Below are 19,432 nucleotides of genomic sequence, written 5' to 3'. Positions count from 1 at the left end.
AAGTACACCCAGGATGTTTTAGACATTGTTAAATTACAGTGTCAGGAAAGTATAGAGATAGATACTCGTATTTCCGTCTGTCAAAATATAATGCAACCCTTGGATTCACTCTATAATGATATACTTCGTGACTATAATTCCATATCTCATATCATCTCTAGCGAGAGACCCAAAAGATCTGCATGGTTCTCTGACGTCGGTGTAGTTTTTAAGCATATATTTGGCACCCTTGATGAAGACGATGCGATAAATTACAATAGAGCAATAGAAACATTGTATGATAATGATAAACGGTTAGAGAATTCGATAAAGAAAACTATTCTAGTTTCGAAATCTGCTATTTCTAATATTAACCAATCTGTCAATGAAATATTGGAGAATCAATTTAAACTCAATGATGCCATTAATAATTTATCTACAAATGTGAGAAATATATCGAATTTAGTTACTATAGATAGTTTCAAATTAAAACTAATAAACATTTTAAATTGTCTTCAATCACATTTGTTTACTCTTGCGTTTAAAATTGAAGACTTATTGAATTCTATTTTATTCATAAAAAGCAATACTTTACATCCATCTGTCTTAACACCCAAGCAATTATATAACGATTTATTAAATGTCTAAAAAAATATACCTAAGTATAGGGACTTACCTATTAATTTAGATTTAAGTAATATTCATGTTTTGATAAATGTAGCAGATTTAATTTCATATTATTATAATGGTAAACTGATTTTTATTGTTAAGATTCCATTAGTTAATGCCTTAGATTATAATGTTTATGATACTGTTCCATTACCTATTCAGCATGAAGTTAATTCATCTTATTCATATGTTTGCATTATACCTACAGAACGATATCTGGCAATAAATACTGATAAGTCTACATTTACATATTTAAAGGATTTTAATGAGTGTAAAGTTATTTCTCCCAAAGTACACATATGTCAAATAACTAACATATTCTCTGTTCCTGGTAATCCGTCTTGTGAAATAGAAATTATGACAAAAGCTGTATCCAGTATTCCAAATACCTGCCAAACTAAATTTATACATGGTGATATAGATATTTGGCATAAACTCAATAATGCTGATTGGATATTTGTATAATCAAATTTAAATAAAATAACAATAGAATGTAATCAGGATGTATTATTTGAAACAACCATTTCAGGAACAGGAAAACTTACCATTCCATATAATTGTACAGCTTATTTTAAGAATATTAAATTTAATAAGGTATCCAATCCAGAAATTAATATTCCACTCATAAAACCTACTTATAATATAATATCTGATAAATGTTGTAATCTTAACCGCTTCAATATGTCCAAAATTAACTTTTCTGAAATTAGTAATATTAACCTACATCAGTTAAAAGATCTTAAATTTAACATAAAAGATATCAGTGATGACCTATATATTGCAAATCCTGTTGATACCTTTAGTGATAATTCAAATAATTCTGTTATAAGTATAATTTCACTATTTCTAGTTGTATGTTTTATCGTAGTTTTTATATGTAAGAAATTATGTATCCTACTTTCAAAATATTTTGTAAAGGCTAAGGATTCTGAAGAAATAGATATTGAGTTTCAATCATCACCACCTCCACCGCAACTTAGAGTTGGTTAAAATATTCTGAAAACTTATCTTTATTATTTCCGATAAGTTTCCTCTTAAAGGGGGGGTTGTTATATATGCACATATGTATGCTTTAATGCAGACATAACATTAGCGTCAGCACTTTAAGACCAAGGCGTCACTTAATTAAATATAAAGGCAGTCAGTCTCCTTCCGAATCCTGAGCCACTCATACATTTCAATTATATTTTCTAGTTCTAAATAAATTTCTTTTTTAAAAGTTCGTTTTTAATATTCCGTCTAACAGAACGCAGTTATATAATGTAATAAAGAAAAAGGAAAGGATATAATGATATTGAGAGATTTCATAGACTTCACTTTAAAAAGACAGAGAGTTTCAACCGACATAACTTGATAAATATAGCAAATAGTTCAGTATACTGTCCTGAGCTACTTGAACAATTGTGGTACTCAGAAATAACTTAGCGTTACTAAGAAACCTATAATCAATTAGGCTTAAACTAAGCGCCTTCGAATCGTTACTATAGATATTTCTTTGAAATTAGTATAACATAAATGACTTTCTTAATGATACCAAAGATTGGGAATGGAGTGACCGCCCTGAATAAAATAATAAGTTTAATTGTACATTATTACTTTGTAACCATATTTTTCGATGAAAAAAAAGCCCGCTGAGTTTGTTGCGCCCTTTCTTCTTTTTCTTTTTTTCTATGGTTTTTGTATAAAGTACAGGTATGTTAATTTACTTTTTTTTTAGATTAAACATAGGTATGTATGTAACATTAGAGTAATTATTATATATCTTAAATTTAGTAAAAAAAATTACATACGTTATTTTCAAGATACCTGTTTCAATAACTTACTGTATCCTGTATCTTTTTGGTTTGTCTGGAAGAGATCGCTTTAAGCGATAAGACTGCCCATTGAGTACCTATGACTGTAATAAGCTGAAAATCTTTTGAATAATTTTTTATTTTTAAGTCTGTATGGTATGCAATGAAACAATAAGAAGAAAAAGAAAAATATTAGATGCACAGAAGAGTATAAGGCTCCTTAAATGGCACTGGGCAGGACATCTTTGTAGGATGGAAAATAATAAATGGATAAAGCGCTTAACAGAGTGGGTACCACGAGAAGAAAAAAAGAAAAAAGGGAGACCACGTAAGAGATGGAGAGACACCTTCTAAATCAGATGTGGATCCCATTGGATGCGGACGGCACGAGTAAGAGATGTTTGGAAGGATTTAGGAGAGGCCTACGCTCCAGAAGCGACTACTACTTTTAAATAATAATAAAATTACAGTTAACTAATATAATAACCTATTAAATTAATTAAAAATATATATATAATTCAAACTAGAGTAAGATGTAAAATATTGTTGTAGTAGACAAATAATGGCTATTTTTTTATTTTTTTATATTTATGGCATGCAACTAAGTGTCTATCTATCTATCTATATCATTTATGACACCTTCGCACGACACGCCACGTTAGGATATCATCCTCACCATCTGGATGTGTGGCGGTCCTCCACAGTGCGGTTTGCAAGGAGCTTTCTTCCACGTACTACTAAGCTGTGGAATGAGCTTCCTTGTGCGGTGTTTCCGGGACGATACAACATGGGTATCTTCAAAAAAAGCGCGTACACCTTCCTTAAAGGCAGGCAACGCTCCTGTGATTCCTCTGGTGTTGCAAGAGATTGTGGGCGGCGGTGATCACTTAGCAGCAGGTGACCCGTACGCTCGCTTGTCCTCCTATTCCATAAAAAAAATGAGAGTTTGGAAAACCACGTTCAACAGTTAACGTCATTCAGGGAAACTCCAAAGGATTCATTGCGTGTAGGACGGTTGAGGAAAGTGGTAAGAGCATTGAATCATATTGCAATAGTCTCTTTATATGCAAAACATGTTGCAATTTATTCCGCGATGTAACTTTGGGTTCAGATAGGTTTATGTCCGGTGATGTATTCTTAAGGTATGCAAATCCTGTATTGAAGGATGGTGAGTAAAGCAAATGAGGTATTGAACATCGAACGACCTTCCATCGGTTGATCAACTTCACAATTAAAAATAATTGTAAAGAATTAAACCTAGAGTAGGCCCTAAAATTTATACTAACTGTTTTACCATTAAAGTAGACAGGAAAAAAAATTTGGTTTGCAGACATTAGTCAAAAGTTAGTCTTAAAATCGCTATTATTATTATTATTATTTTAATAGTTATTCATTTCTGCTAAACATGCTGTGAACACACCCTCGTGGAGTTGCAGCCTATCTTGTATTTAGTTGATAGTGTTTTTGTTAATTATGTATTTGTTGTAATTCTGTTGTGTGTACCTTTTAAATAAATAAATGGAAAAATATAATAAAAACATTTTTCATGCATTAGGCGTCATATTTTTTATTTATAAGAATTTTAAATACAGATTTTCTTTTTATTGTTATCGGCGGCCATTTTAGTTTTTAAGCTTTGTTGTTATAGCGGCAATTAAAGTTATAATACACACTCTGTCAAAATATCAAAAGCTCTCTAACTAATGCGTCTTATGAGATACCACCCATTGATAGACAGACGGACGGACAGTGGTTATTAACAACAGGTACCATTGAAAAGAGAATAGAAGATAATAAAATAAAAGAACAAGATCACCAAAGGATGTATCAGTTATTTACAAGCGAGAAGCAGATAATGGTATAAATTAGTAATCTCATAAAAACCATAGATTGTTAGAAATCTGCCGTTAGTACTTAGAAAAAAAACAAAAGGTTATATTAAATATCGAAAACGTCACCTTCACGTCAATCAAACCCCTGCGACTTGTAACGAAAAGACCAGTTCTGTCCAATGCCCGCTTCACGTCATCAGATATTTGTATCTTCATTGCTGAAACAGAAAATATAAGAATATTTTAATTGAAACATGAAAAACTTGGTGTATTACTAAGAATATAAAATCATAGCAGTGGTCCTATTCTTTCCAAAACCCGTGGCGTGGGCGAAAGATTCGCTCGCAATAAACGGTTACAATAGCAGATCTAACAAATCGATAATAGATCGTGCTTCGCTAAATCGTTAACCATACAAAAAAAGTGTGTGAGTAATTATATATGCATGCCAGAAGTTATACTTCTTTAGCCTAACGAAGCAAATTAAAATATTCCTCGTGCTGTTCTACGGTTTTAGAAGGGACAATTTTTTAAAATCTTGCAAAGATGGCTTTGACAATTAATTATTAAATAATGAATACGGCTGTATGGGCTTGAACCCTTTGCCTGTCCTAATAATGGAAGAAGAAACAAAAGAAAACAACGAATGACGCAAACATCAGAAAATTTTAGGAACCAACTTCAACCTGTTACTTTTGTATTACAGTGATGCGAATAAAATTTCACAAGTATCATTTATACATAACGCGCCTAAACAAGTTTAAATTCAAAAATACTGACAGGCCGTTACAGTTACAATTTCTAAAATTAGTTGTTAATTCCAGTTTTACAAAGTCAGACTGAAACTTTTTCCTAAACCCTAACATCATTGTTACAAGACATCATCCCGAAAGCTGCGACATCTTTGGACATATAGCGTAACCGAAAATTGTGTCAAGTAACCGCACGCGAAGATTGAGCACAGCAATTTTTAATAAAGAAATCCACAAAATGTTCGTATTCCTGTTGCAACGCCGCCGTAAGAAATCGTCTCGCGAATGTGGTTTGCCAACACACTCAAACGAATATAGAAGAACCCAGCATGTTCAAGAAGAGCTCAGTAACGGCTTTCCCCTTTATTCCTTTTTTGTTCTTCTGAATACGCCTTTATTAAACACAGTCCACTTAAAAATTTCCTGACACAACCGGTAGCTAAACTACAGTTATCGGAATAGTATCTGAATGTTGTTCGTTAAATTTTCTTTGCCGTTGATCATTATATGAAACATAGCCTTCATTGATTGATTGAATCAATGTCTAAATTTCATCGGTATAGGTGATTTTATTTGTGTTCAGTTACAGTATTGTTTGCAGTTACTAAAGGCTTATTTGGTTGTCCTAAAATATTATCATCTGTTAAGAAAGTATATGTTCATTTCGATGAGTCATCACAAAACCGATGACCGTTGTAGTATTTATTATTTACATATAAACTAGGCAACGATTACTGTACACTGTTTGCTCCTGTGATGTCATCGGGATAGGTGACTCCGGTGTGACTCATACAAGAACGATTTTAAATTGTTGGATGAACAATTGTTCATTATTTAATTTAATAAAATTACGGTTCTAACATTTAAATATATTTATGACTGGACATTTGTTCTGTTCCAAGGGACTTAGGGAATTAGTATGTTTTATTTCCTATCCTTCAAACTTAAATTTATTAGGACTCAATCGATACTGTAATGTTTTTTTTATGTGAGAGAAGGACAAACGAGCATACAAGTCAGCTAATTCTAAGTGATTACCACCGCCTATATTCTACAACAACACCAGAGGAATCACCGAAGCGTTCGGAACTTTTAGAAAAGTGAAAGCGATTTTTTTGAATGAACCCATGTTGTATCGTCCTGCAATCGCGGCACAATAATGCTCACTATAGTCTGGTTGTTCGTGGAAGAAAGTTCCTTGAAAACCGCACTGTAGAGTAATACCAGACTCCAGATGGCGAGGATGATATACTAGAGAGAATACAGTTTTCTTAGGCTTTAGTTACTTTCAGGTCTTCTTATATGCAGCCGATATGAATACGAATTATTATGCTGCAGAAGAGGTCTATTCGACTTAATAATAGCTGAAAATTTGTTACTTATATCAGCTTCATTGGGTTCTATGTATACCAAGTAGAATTCTATTACAGAACTTAGATTTTTTTTAAACCTAAATTTTATAATTTTAATTACAATCTAGCCCGAGGCTAATAAGCAATAATTTAATTTTAACATAATTTACTATGAAGAGAAAACTAAGAAAGTGTCCATTAGCACTATTCATATTATTGTCTCTATCAAGGTGAAGACACTATGTTCTTGTGTTCTTTACATTTAGTACATTTTAGTTCAGTATTCACTGACCAATGATAGGACACTTATTTTTCACTACACTGACTCAAAAAGTTGACCAGATTTTTGTCAGGTTACCTTACTTTCAGTGCTGGATTGGACTCAATACCAAAAGTCCAATTTTGACACTTGGTTTCTTCATATTTGAAGCCTCAGCAATTTACTATACGCATTGATGCATGAGTCAATCAGTAAGCCAGTACAAGTTATTATACCTGTATAAATCCTTATAGCTGTATCAGTTACTGCCAATAACCTCTACTCGATAGTGACTTCGGTGGCCCTATCATCATGAAGTATGCAACAACGTAAATATTGGACAGCTAGGTTATTGTTGATAATTTAAATGTAGAACTCACGTTCTCCGGTACTCTCCATCCTACTGGCTGTGTTAATGGTGTCTCCAAAGAGGCAGTAACGAGGCATCTTGGACCCAACTATACCAGCAACGCACGGCCCCATGTGAATTCCACTCCTCATGCAGAGTGTCTGTCAATTTTAATTAGTAAATCAGTTAATTGTAATTAGTTGCAATAATGTTCCGGGAAACTATGATCGCGCGGAATGCTTCAGATCGCCGCGTCAAAAATTACGTTAATGCGTATTATTTTCGGACTTATTTAGCCGGAAGACATCCACTGCTGGACAAAGGCCTCCCCCAAAGATCGGTCCTCGTCCAACGTATTCCAGCGATCTTGACCAGATTTGCCATTCAAGTCCGACAAAGTCCTCGACTTTATGATGATTTTTTGTCCGTCGAACTATGTGCTTTGTCCACTACCTCTTCAGTTTCGCAATCATTTGGACTATGTCAGTAACTTTGGTTCTCCGACGGATCTCCTCATTTCTGATTCGATCTCGCCGGGAAACTGCGAGCATAGCCCTCTCAATTGCCTTGATTGAAGTTATGGATTCTTTATTATTTGTAGAAATTTGTGCTGTTATAGACTTAAATTTTTCTACAATATGATCAAACGATATTAATAGCATAACTAAATCATAGAAGTTACCTGGTCTGGTCTATGAGGCAGTCGACACTTTGACGTTGCTTCTAGAAGCTCAAGAGCCATGCTCGCTATTTCTGTTGCGTGTCGATTACCTTAAATAAATATAATAACTCTGTTAACTTTGCTGCGAAAGATAATAGCCTCAGTCTTGTCAGCCTAGCCTTGTCTCCCATTGTTTTCGATAGGTACAGCGTAAGGGAAGCTCGACTCAATGATTCACAATCTAAAGTCCATTATAACAAACACTGGGAGGTTCCTTTGCACCGGATGCCGGCTAGATTTTGGGTACCACAACTGCGCCTATTTCTGCAGTGAAACAGTAATGTGTAAGCATTAAATTAACACTAATCAATAAACAAGTGACTACTTTTTTTAAAAGTTTTGTTTCCTAATAACTCCTAAACTATTCGACTGATCTCAATGAAATCTTTTGTAATAGATTCGTTGAACTTCAAGAAAGGTTTACATATATAGTTTATCAAATTAAAATTCAAATATTTTTATTCAAAATAGGATGTGACATCACTTATTGAAAGTCAAAAAACTACTACCCATTCCAAAATGAATGTCTCAGGCCTGAGAATAATGGGCGCAACAAACACAGCGGGCTTTTTTTTCACCAAATATGTTTTACAATCAAAGTAACATTTACAAAGTAACATTGTACAATTAAACTAATTATTTAATAGCCTGAGAGTGGTCGCTCCATTGCCAATCTGTGGTATCATGAAGAAAGTCATTTATGTTATAGTAGCCTTTACCACACAAACGTTTTTTAACAATTCTTTTGAATAACGCAATACTTATGTTTTGTCGTGTCACGATCCCACCCACGCACTCACCCACCCATTTACCATATCTCTCGAACCGTTTATTGACAGAACAACGCCTGTCGGGTCAGCTAGTATATAATAATCATCATCCTTACCATTTCTAACGGGTAACCCCGACGCGACCATGTAGGAGTCTCCGATAGTCTCAATCTTATAGACATCATAACATTCAATCCTTTCGTCGAACAATTTATAGACTGAATTTAAGAAACTTATCACCTGGAAAGAGAATTTGGATATACAAATTATTAAATATTGGAGAGTGGCTTAAGCTCATTTCAAAAATATTATTTTGAATGTATTAAGATTAATCTGGAATAAACATGTCAAAACCAAGGAGAAGTGTTAAACGTACGCTACAAGAACCTCTCATTTCGCTACAACAAATTGCTGAGTCATACTGCTGCCAGTCTGGCTCTATGGCTTACAATTATGGGGAAGTGTTAGTAAATCCAATATCACTTCATTTCAAAGAATGCGAAATATGACACTACGTTCCTATTTGTAATGTGCTTGGTATATAACAAATTCAGAAATCCACTAGCATTTAAATATAAAAACAGTGGTCGAGGAAGTACACAATATGACTCAGGAATATCCATGCAACTAACGAACTGGCTGTTCCCTTAACAATAAGGAGGTACAACAAGCGCCTGAAGTGAAAAGACTTTCTGATGTTGCAAACTGTCAGGAAATTCAAAAACATAAAACATAAAATAAGTAGATATTCTCAATGGAGAATACACTTGACCTGTTAACAAACATCCTTAACACATTTCCTTATAGTTATAGGAATGATTGCACATAAACGAAAAACAATAAAAATGTATTTTCGTCGATATAATCGTTGGTTTTTCAACATACAAATACCCCTTTATATTTTTTTTCAACGTTCTTTAAAAGGGTTATTAGATAACATAAGTGGTGTTTGATAAAGGCTACAGTATAAGTATTGTTGTATGAGCAATTGAATCCCCCTGGAGAAAAATGAATTGTATTAGATTTGAATTAAATTAATAATTGAAGGTATATTCACGGGTTGCTTTATCTGTTTGCATTTCGACGTAAAATAGAGGCATATCTATTATGCCTCTATTTTACGTAAAAACAGCTTTTGAGCCTGCAGTCTTTAAGTCAACAATTGCTTTAGTTGCCCAACTTCAAACAACCTCTGAATTGTTTCTCAGGTAGGTGCTGTGTAGGTTTCCTCCTGATGTTTTACTTCACAGTCAGACAGTGGAATAGACATACATATGAATTCGAAAATATATTGGTAGGTGATGGTGGTTGAAGTGGACCTAGTGGATGAGAGACATCGGCTTTTTTATGGAAAAGGACGACAAACGAGCGTACGGGTCACCTAGTGTTAAGTGATCACCGCCGCCCACAGGAGTGCTGCCGGCCTTTAAGGATACCTTTGTCATATCGTCCCGGAAACACCGCATAAGGAAGCTCATTCCACAGCTTTGTTTTGAAAGCTTCTAGAAAACCGCACAGTGGTCTGTCGAGGACACACATCCAGATGATGGGGATGATATCCTAACTTGTGGCGTGTCGTGCCAAAGTGGAATTCGGCGGCAGGGTCAATCCTTTGCTACATGAACACTCTGCTTACTAAAGACCTAAAGACCAAAACGCCATTATTGGAAATGCACTTTTTCTCAGTGTTTCCAGATCAATGATACATCATCAAAGCTGCATTTCTCTGGTGTTAAAAGAAGCATAATTGAGGATGATCAATCACCATCTCTTTCTCCAGTATTAGTTGTGCTATGAGCTTACGTCATGCACATTTTGCTTTTATTTTGTGTTTTTTTTTTCGGAAAAAATTTAATCGTGCTTAAAGTTCAGACAAATCAACAAGACAAGTTGCTAATGATTGGAAAATATATTGAGTAAGCTGTCCGAGGAAATAATATCTGGTACAATTGTTAATAGTATGTACAAACATAAATTAGGAATAACAATCAATATACCTGATACGGAGTAGATACAGCGGCGATAGCAGTGAACCCCACAATATCACTGAAGTACACAGTTACTGAAGCAAAAAACTCCGCCGGTACCTAATAAATTATCATAACAATAAAAAAATTATACACATTAAGAAAATAATTAAAACAAACACTCAACAAGGCACGGAAACGTCAAAGTAAGACAAAGTCAACGGTTGGGGTTTCACTTTAACGGCCGTTCCCAATATTCAGTCTATCTCCGGTTGTGGCCAACGTGAGATAAGAATCGTCACTATCGTTGACTTTTCTGTCCCAATAAACTTACCTTACTTACGGTAACTCACCTTATCCGTACACGCTGTCTGTCAATGGGAGGACGTATAGCTTACCCAATATAAGGCGATAATAATGACTTATCGGGTATATTGGGACAGCTTCAGATTATGGTCAGCTAATTACTGAGAGTGGAAGGTAGTAAATTATCTTTATCTGTAGACAGTATATTGGAAACGGCCGTTAAACAACTTCGTATCTAAGGAACTCTTATAAATAACAATGAACTTGGTTTAAAAGTTTAGTACAGGGAATTATTTATCGTGCTTCATTTAATCTAATTTGATTGCCATTTCTGTATAAATGTTTGTAATAATAATTGCATTAAAGCTCAAATACAATATGATTACATATCATTCGTGTCTCGCAAAGGAATTGGCAGAAATGAGGGACATGCCTTATGTATTCTGTGAACCGCATTAAGATTTTTATAAAGATTTTTGTATAAAAATCTTAATGCGGTTCACAGAATACATCTACTCACCAAGTTTCAACAGTATAGTTATTATAGTTTCGGAAAAAAGTGACATGGCGAATCTATAAGGTTTCCTTTTTTGCCATTTGGCTACGGAAAAACGCGTTTTATTGATATATTTTAAGTTTACATTTTATCATTACAATAGTAAGTGACCATACAGGCTCTTTCGCACGCGATGTGAGATATCTAGAGTAGTTTACCTGCTGGGTTTGTTTTAGCTGCTTCGCTACGCTGGCTGGTAACATCTGATACAGAAGGGAGTCACTCAGTTCCTTCTCATACTCCAATTCTCTTGCTTTTTCAGAAAGGTTTCGTGCGTATACCTTCCGAAGTATTAAACTTGTTAATTTTATTCAAATTTCCAACATCGAATTAACAATACGAAAAAGAACTATATACGATTTTTTTCTTTTCCAAATATATATTAATTATCTCTTTACTGTTAGAGAATTTGATTAAACCTGAAAACGGCACAAAACTAGACCCGTTCAAGTTCAAATTCAAATATTTTTGTTTAAAATAGGATTCAAAATCACTTATTGAACGTCAAAAACCACCCATTCGAAATGGACTGCCTGATCTGGGCTCAGTGGGTTTTTTTTTATTAACCGACTTCATATAGAAGGAGGTAATCAATTCGATCGGTATTTTTTTTTGATGATCCGATTTACGTTAATTTCTTAAGTTCGATGCAGAATAGATACCATTTGGTCCCATAAAAAATTTACATAGTTCGGCCCAGTAGTTTAGATTTTACGAACATTTTTGTTTACCTCGATAATATAATTGTTTTTTGTGTACGGCTTTTTTAGGAGTTTTCATTCAGGTTGATATAATATAATTATTACATGACACTAAAAAGTAAAAAATAAAAAAATACTACGTTTAAGAAAACCGACTTCAAAAACTGAAAAGTAACAAATAACTAAAATTAAAATTTAATACACCTTTACCTTATTTTATTTATTAATAAAATACTATTATTTGTATGTGCTACATATTAATAGCTTTGAAGTCGGTGTCAAGCCAAATGTAATAGTAAGTACCTACACTCGCCACGCGTGACTTTGAGCGGGTTAACTTCGTCTAGAACAAAACAACCCAAGCGGACAGACGCACGTGGCCAGACAACCTTAATAATTACGGTAAGTAAGCTGTTTATAATATTACGTTTTATTTTGTTTAGGGCTTGGCACCGACTTCAAACCTATCAATAGGTAGCACATACAAATAATAGTATTTTATTAATAAATAAAATAAGGTACAGGTGTATTAAATTTAATATTTAGTTATTTGTTACATTTCAGTTTTTGAAGTCGGTTTTTTTAATCGTAGTTTTTAAAAAAAAATATGGATTACAATGTAACATCGTAGGTATAATAAACATTTAAAATTTAAGAGCCTGAGGGTGTCCGCTTCATTCCCAGTCTGTGGTATCATTAAGAAAATTATTTATGTTATAGTAACCTATCCCACAGAAACGTTTTTTAACAATTACTCTTTTAAAAAATCATTTTCAGCTTACCTGTATAGTGTTGACAGCGTTGCGTACCAACACAATGATGATAGGAGATATCACACACACGAGGACAAGTATAGCTGCACACACAGCCTCACTCCGACGTGCTTCTCTGAGACTCTCGTTAACACCATCTCTGAAATTGATAATTTTTTAACTTTAAGAGTTTAGAATTCTTTTATAATGGCGGTATTGGGGCTCTCAGGGATCGCGGTATTTTATTGGCTACTTTTCCTTTTTTCATGTTCAACTTTAAGATGTTCTACGATATAATACCTATATTATATTTAAAAATAAAAATATAATATACAGTATTTATAACAATTTTACTTCATGTTATAGATATCACATTTTCATATTAAAAGTCTCATTTATTTACTAATAAAGTGAATTTCATATCACTTTCATATTAACTCTTACAATTTATACCTTTATTCATGAAAGTCGGGAACAGATACCTTGGGAGAATGCCAAATTTGTACCTTTCAAAATATTGTTGTAATGTTTTTTTGGTGTGAAAATATTTTAATTCGTGTTATTTACGGGCACGTGGCCCAGTCTGCTGGGTTTATGTTCACCACAACTTATTAGAAATGTATAGTTAATTACGTAAATAAAATAATAATATAACGAATGTAAAATTTAAACTTAAGATTATCTATTAGCCCAAGCCGCTTGGCAACAGGAGGTCTACTCGCAAAATCGACAACGATACATTCGGAACGATACCATAATACTCCGAATATATCGCAACTAACAAATAAACTAATCTCTAACAAATGTTCGAATTCCTTATCGTTTATCGTTACCATAGACTAATATTTTGTTACGATGTTAGTGTCAATGAAATATGTTCAAACCTAAACATTATCTGTGCTATGTCGCTGTTAAGTGTCAAAAGTCAAAACAGTTTAGACCATGCCAGACTCTGCACCACCAATTTGGTATCATTTACACATAAAGTAAATTAAAAAAAAATATGTAATGAATATAATATGATCATTTATAATTGAATAAATAATACAAAACTTGCGGATAATAAAATGTAAAAAAAAGTAACTCAACCCTTCTCGTCGACTTCCTATTTCTCAGGCGGCCATTTGCATTATTTCTACGGATTAACGATCAACAAAATGACTTAAATGACTTAGTAGTAAAAAAATTCCTGTTGAATAGTATTTCACATATAATTATTTTAATAATACTTATTAAGTATGTATATGTATACAAATATATGTATACAACTTGAAACGATTATAGCAACGACAGCCTAGATGTTGTCTTTGAGATTATCGTAAAAGTGACGTTTGATTATTTGTCAAATTCGAACATTCGTCTCTGACATTTTCAACTAAGAGTAGTTTTAGGAGCGATAATATCGAATAATGTTTCGTTCGTTCAATCATCGTTTCGACATTGTATTCGATGTAACTAAGAGTAGGATTCGACACGACTAATGCCACGATTTATCGAATATCGATTTTAGGAGTAGGCCCCCAGGATCGGACTTGGTACGGCCGGACCATCGGACGGTCCTGTGCATCAATTGGTCCGATGTCGTACTCGGTACGGTCCAGACGGTAATAATAATAATTTTGCACGATAGACGATGCGATATACTATTGAATATGGTCCGCTACCAGACCACGTGCAATGATTCGGCAGTACCAAATCCGGTCATGTGTTTAGCCTATATGACACACAAAATATAAAAAGGCATAAAAGGCATTAATTTTCTCAAAATTTATTCCTTTAGAATTCTTTTTCATGTCATTTCTAATAACTACTAGATACTACTACCGCTTCGGAAACAAATGGCGCTCTGAGAGAGAAGAAGCGGCGCAAGAAACTCTCCCAGAATTCTTTTTTTGCGCTCTTTTCAATAAAAATATACAATATTGTACAGTCATTTCTATCGCTATAAAATAATCACAATCTGGTCCCAGGCTGTCCGATCATTTAGATATTCAGCAGTGGAGTAATAGGATTTACGACAGAGCCATTTTTTTTATAAAAAAATTAAATTTATTTATAGATAATGCCTGAACAGTGGCTGGGACTTTATTATAGAAGTGTATACATTTACCCTTAAAGCTATTATGTATCTTATGAAGCCTACTAGAATTAATTACAAGCAATCCCTTATTTCTAGTGTTATAATAATGAAAATCACTATTAAGAGCAAAAACGTATTTTGTGAACGTATATTAAATTTTCATAAATGTACTGAGAATGAACAGTCATAATATTTATTATTTAAATTTTTCTTTGAGAGACTGTCTATAACCAAGCTGATATATAGCACGAACAGCTCTCTTTTGCAAAGCAAACACTATATCAATGTCAGCAGCATGACCCCATAGTTAAATACCGTACGTCATGATGCTGTGAAAATAACTGAAGTAATATTAATTTCATTTGCAAGTCCCAAGGGAGAACCTGTAAGCTAAGCGTCGTTTGTAAATTTTGACATTCTCGTTAGTCTCTTCAATCGTGGCACCATATATTAGATCTAATTTACAATTTATAGTGTATTAAACGTAGTATTTTTTGTAATAATTATGTATTACTGATAAGTTGTGGTGAATATTAACCCAACTGGGTGGGCCACTTACCCGTAAAGAGCCCGCAATAAACAAAAAAAAATATTTTCGCGTTGCAATGCTTCGACGTATATGACGAAAGTTGTCAAACTTTGATAATTTCAACAACTCCTTCAGCAATATTCGTAGCTTTAGCGTAGAAGTGTTTACTTCAGATGCGTTAGACCCGGGTTCGACACACGTACCAGTGTATGGAATTTTGTGGGTTTTGTAAAGTTAATGGAAATTTCTAGTAAGTTCAGGATCAAATCGAACAGAAAAAAAGGGGTGGAAAATGTGTAAGCAGGATAAAAATAATTAAAATAATTTTCTAGTACAATTAAAATTTAAAGATGGAATGGGAGAATTATTTTGAAAATAGAACAGATCCGGGGGTATATAAGCCGTACTAAGCGTGGCCTACGGCAGTTCTAGTTCTGACTCGAAAGTGTAAAGGAAGAAGAAGAAGTAGTCAAAAGTGAAAAGGTGATCCAGTTGAAGAGGAAGCAGAAGATAGAAGAGACTTAGTGTTCGGTGCGGTGCGGTACGGTGACGCGTTGAAGGTACCGCCGCCCACAAGAGGAACAGCAGCAGACCGGCGATGTGCAAGTTCAGAAAAAATTAACGCAAATAAAGACTCGTTCCTATAAGCGGAGTATTATTTCCAATCCCTGATCCATTCTCGTGTCAATATTTTCACACCAGAAAAAAATTACAACAATATTACGAAAGGTTCAAATTCTGTTTGTTAGTAAATAAATAATCATCTTTAAGTTGAACATGAAAAAGGGAAAGAAATAATAACCAATAAAATGTCGCAATCCCCGAGAGCCGCCATTATAAAAAACCTAAACTCTTTTAAGGTTAAAATTATCAATTATTCCTAATAAACAGTTAGGGTATACATTATTATATTATTTTTTTATGGAAAAGGAGGACAAACAAGCGAGCGTACGGGTTACTTGGTGTTAAGAGATCAAGACACTACAAGATTTATGAACGATGCGTCACTTGAACGGTTAGCTCAGTGGAAGTGCGCTCGGATGGAACGCGAGAGGTCGCGGGTTCGTGTACCGCATAATCGTTCATAAATTTTGTTTACAAACTTAAATTCTAATTAATCCCAGAAATAAGGGGCTATCACTTTCAAAAAAAATTACAAATTGTTTAGAAATAAGTATGATGGCAGTATTCACCTGAACCAACCCAACAGATACAAGTATGATTGTAAAAAACGCTGGTACTTCAAAGTGTTATAATCCAAAGAGGTTACAGCAATATTTAAATTTTACCTTATAATTAACATAAAGGTAAAACCAACTCGTAATAAGATGGCGTGAGGTTTTTCATCGTGTTGCTGGCCGCTTATAATGACCATAGGTATATAAAAATATAGAGCGACTTGAAAAAAAAATATTCAAGAATCTTGCAGAAAGAAATATATTCTATTTAACGTACTCTAAAATTTTTCCTAAGGTTATATGAAAATGAATTGGTTATATAAAAAAAGGTTATATAAAAATGAATTGCTGTTCGTTAGTCTCGCTAAAACTCGAGAATGGCTGGACTAATTTGGCTAACTTTGGTCTTAAATTAATTGTGGAAGTCCAGGGAAGGTTTAAAAGGTGAATGAAGGTGAAGATATGAAAGTGTTCGGAATTAAATTAAAACCAACAATTTTGTTTTTCCTTTGATGTGTCCCCCGTCGTCCGATATTTGTTTTGTATAGACATATTTTCTATGAGAGGATTTATTGACGCACGGTTTGACAGTTCTGCTGTAAAACAATCTCATTACAACAACAGGGAGCATATTTTACGAAATAATTCTTGATGTTATGAAATATTATCGACAAATTCATAAAAAAACAGTATTTTATTTATTATATACAGAACAACGTCTGACGGGCCAACTAGTAATTATATATTTAATTTCAAAATTGGGTTTCACCTCAACATAATGCAGATGTAGATTATAACATGATCAGCGCTGGTCTTCCGTTGCATCCTGGTGGTATTGCTAATATTTTAGCAAAAGATTATTAGCTAGCGTAGATTTCCTCTACGCTAAAAATAACATACATTATTATACACTTAATCTTATAATTATATTTACAACTAGCTGACCCGGCAGACTTCGTACTGCCTCAATCGATAAATAAAAGACCTAAACTTTTGTATAAAATAAATTTAAAACAAACAAAAGGAATCCTATTCTTATTAAAACAAATAAAAAAAATACACGGTATGAATGAAATTATATTATTATTTTCGATTTTTCTTTTGAAATACTGGCTATTTCTAAGGTTTCAATTTGGTATTGACAGACACACTCAGTTATGATATAATTAGTTATTCATTATGAACTATTATTTTAATTTGATTTCTGAACGACCCCACACATCAAGAAAAATCAAAATCGTTGTTTTTATTTAATTCCGAGCATTTTCGTATTCACTCACTTTTTAAGCCTTCTCTGGACTTCCAAAAATAATTCAAGACCAAAATTAACTAAATCGGTCCAGCCGTTCTTGAGTTTTAGCGGGACTAGCGAACAGCAATTCATTTATATATATAGACATAACGAAAACATTAATTAACACTATCATTACGGGGAAGCGTACACAGAGTACTGGCAGCATTTCCACGTTGGATAGCAAGGCTGATCCGTTGACCGAAATAGCTGCCAGCGCTTGGGTTTCCAATAGCCTTATTGAGACGAGAAGATAGTACTTTGTATATTCTTCACACCTATAGGCCCCACGGGCCAAGTGTCTCGACACCAAACGGCATAAAGATGTAAGACTCACTGAGACCAACATATTTGCGACGTTTCCTGTCTTTGGATGTCGAAGCAACAGCACCAGCACCAACTGAATAATAATAATAAATAATACACTTGATGAATAATGAATTACTATTCATTCAAAAGGTGCTCATAGACTGTAAGATCCAAAATCCAAAAAAAATCACGAAGTAAAAGGCATTCATAATGTTCACAATTTTAATTACAGTTGTAATTTTACTCTCACTGATTGCTCTTCCTAAGTCGACTCTAGTAAGCTAACGAGGGTTATATAGCCAGTCGACCTATCTCAGTGTCATTAAATAAAGTCTGAAGCCCGCTAAAGAAGCATTTATTTCACAAAGTAAGCTTCGACATTGCGAATTATATTGATAATAATAATATATTTGTAAAAACATTTATTATCTATATCTTGTAGAAACTACAAACCCTTAGATTAAGGATTGGTCTCCACGGACAAACTAGCGTACGTCATCTGGTGTTAAGTGATCACCGCCGCCCACATTCTCTTGCAATACCAGAGGAATCACATGAGCGTTGCCAGCCTTTGGGAGGTGTACGCACTTTTTTTGAAGGTACCCATGTCGTACCGTCCCGGAAACACCGCACAAGGAAGTTCATTCCACAGCTTTGTAGTACGTGGAAGAAAGCTCCTTGAAAACAGCACTGTGGAAGACCGTCACACATCCAGATGGTGGGGATGATATCCTAACTTGTGGCGTGTCGTGCGAAGGTGGAATTCGGTGGCAGGAATCAGGTGATGTTTCAGCTATTGCTCTTCGGAACACTCCCCATGTTGATGACACACAATGAAGCAATGTCTCTACGCAACGCCAAGTGATCCAGCCGTTCACAGAGCACTAGGTCCCCGACGATTCGAGCTGCTTTACGTTGCACGCGGTCAAATGGATCGAGCTGATACTGGGGTGCGCCAAACCAGAGATGACAGCAATACGTGTAGTATGTGGCCGGACCTGCGCTTTGCACAGCGCTAGAATGTGGGCCGGCTTGAAGTATTAACGTGCTCTTTTTAAGACGCCCAGATTCTTCGAAGCCAATTTGGCTTTGCTCTCCAGACGACAGAATTGGCAATCGCTCGAGATATCGAGACCCAGAATTCCGATACAAGGCGAGGCTGTAAGGGAAGTGTTGTCGAAGAGCAGTGATACGACAAATGTTTTTTTTAGTGGTAAACGCGCAAACTTGAGTCTTCTGGGGGTTAAATTAGACAAGGTTCAATTTTCCCCATTCCGCGACCTTCTC

The 19,432-nt window shown here is 34.4% G+C and overlaps 1 protein-coding gene across 1 annotated transcript in view; it reads right to left on the bottom strand.

Moving 5' to 3' along the window:
* LOC126979617 (receptor-type guanylate cyclase gcy-1) overlaps positions 1 to 19,432 on the bottom strand; it is a 93,099-nt gene that overhangs the window by 10,674 nt on the left and 62,993 nt on the right. The window contains exons 9-15 of the mRNA XM_050829048.1: positions 12,789 to 12,918; positions 11,464 to 11,586; positions 10,474 to 10,563; positions 8,593 to 8,716; positions 7,668 to 7,756; positions 7,017 to 7,146; positions 4,400 to 4,491 (exon numbers count right to left, since the gene is read on the bottom strand). Coding sequence (XP_050685005.1) covers positions 4,400 to 4,491; positions 7,017 to 7,146; positions 7,668 to 7,756; positions 8,593 to 8,716; positions 10,474 to 10,563; positions 11,464 to 11,586; positions 12,789 to 12,918 — 778 coding nt within the window. The remainder of the gene's footprint in view (positions 1 to 4,399; positions 4,492 to 7,016; positions 7,147 to 7,667; positions 7,757 to 8,592; positions 8,717 to 10,473; positions 10,564 to 11,463; positions 11,587 to 12,788; positions 12,919 to 19,432) is intronic.

The sequence above is a fragment of the Leptidea sinapis genome, chromosome 3 (genome assembly GCF_905404315.1).
Source record: "Leptidea sinapis chromosome 3, ilLepSina1.1, whole genome shotgun sequence".
Lineage (NCBI taxonomy): Eukaryota > Metazoa > Arthropoda > Insecta > Lepidoptera > Pieridae > Leptidea > Leptidea sinapis.
This window is presented reverse-complemented; position numbering and strand designations above follow the sequence as displayed.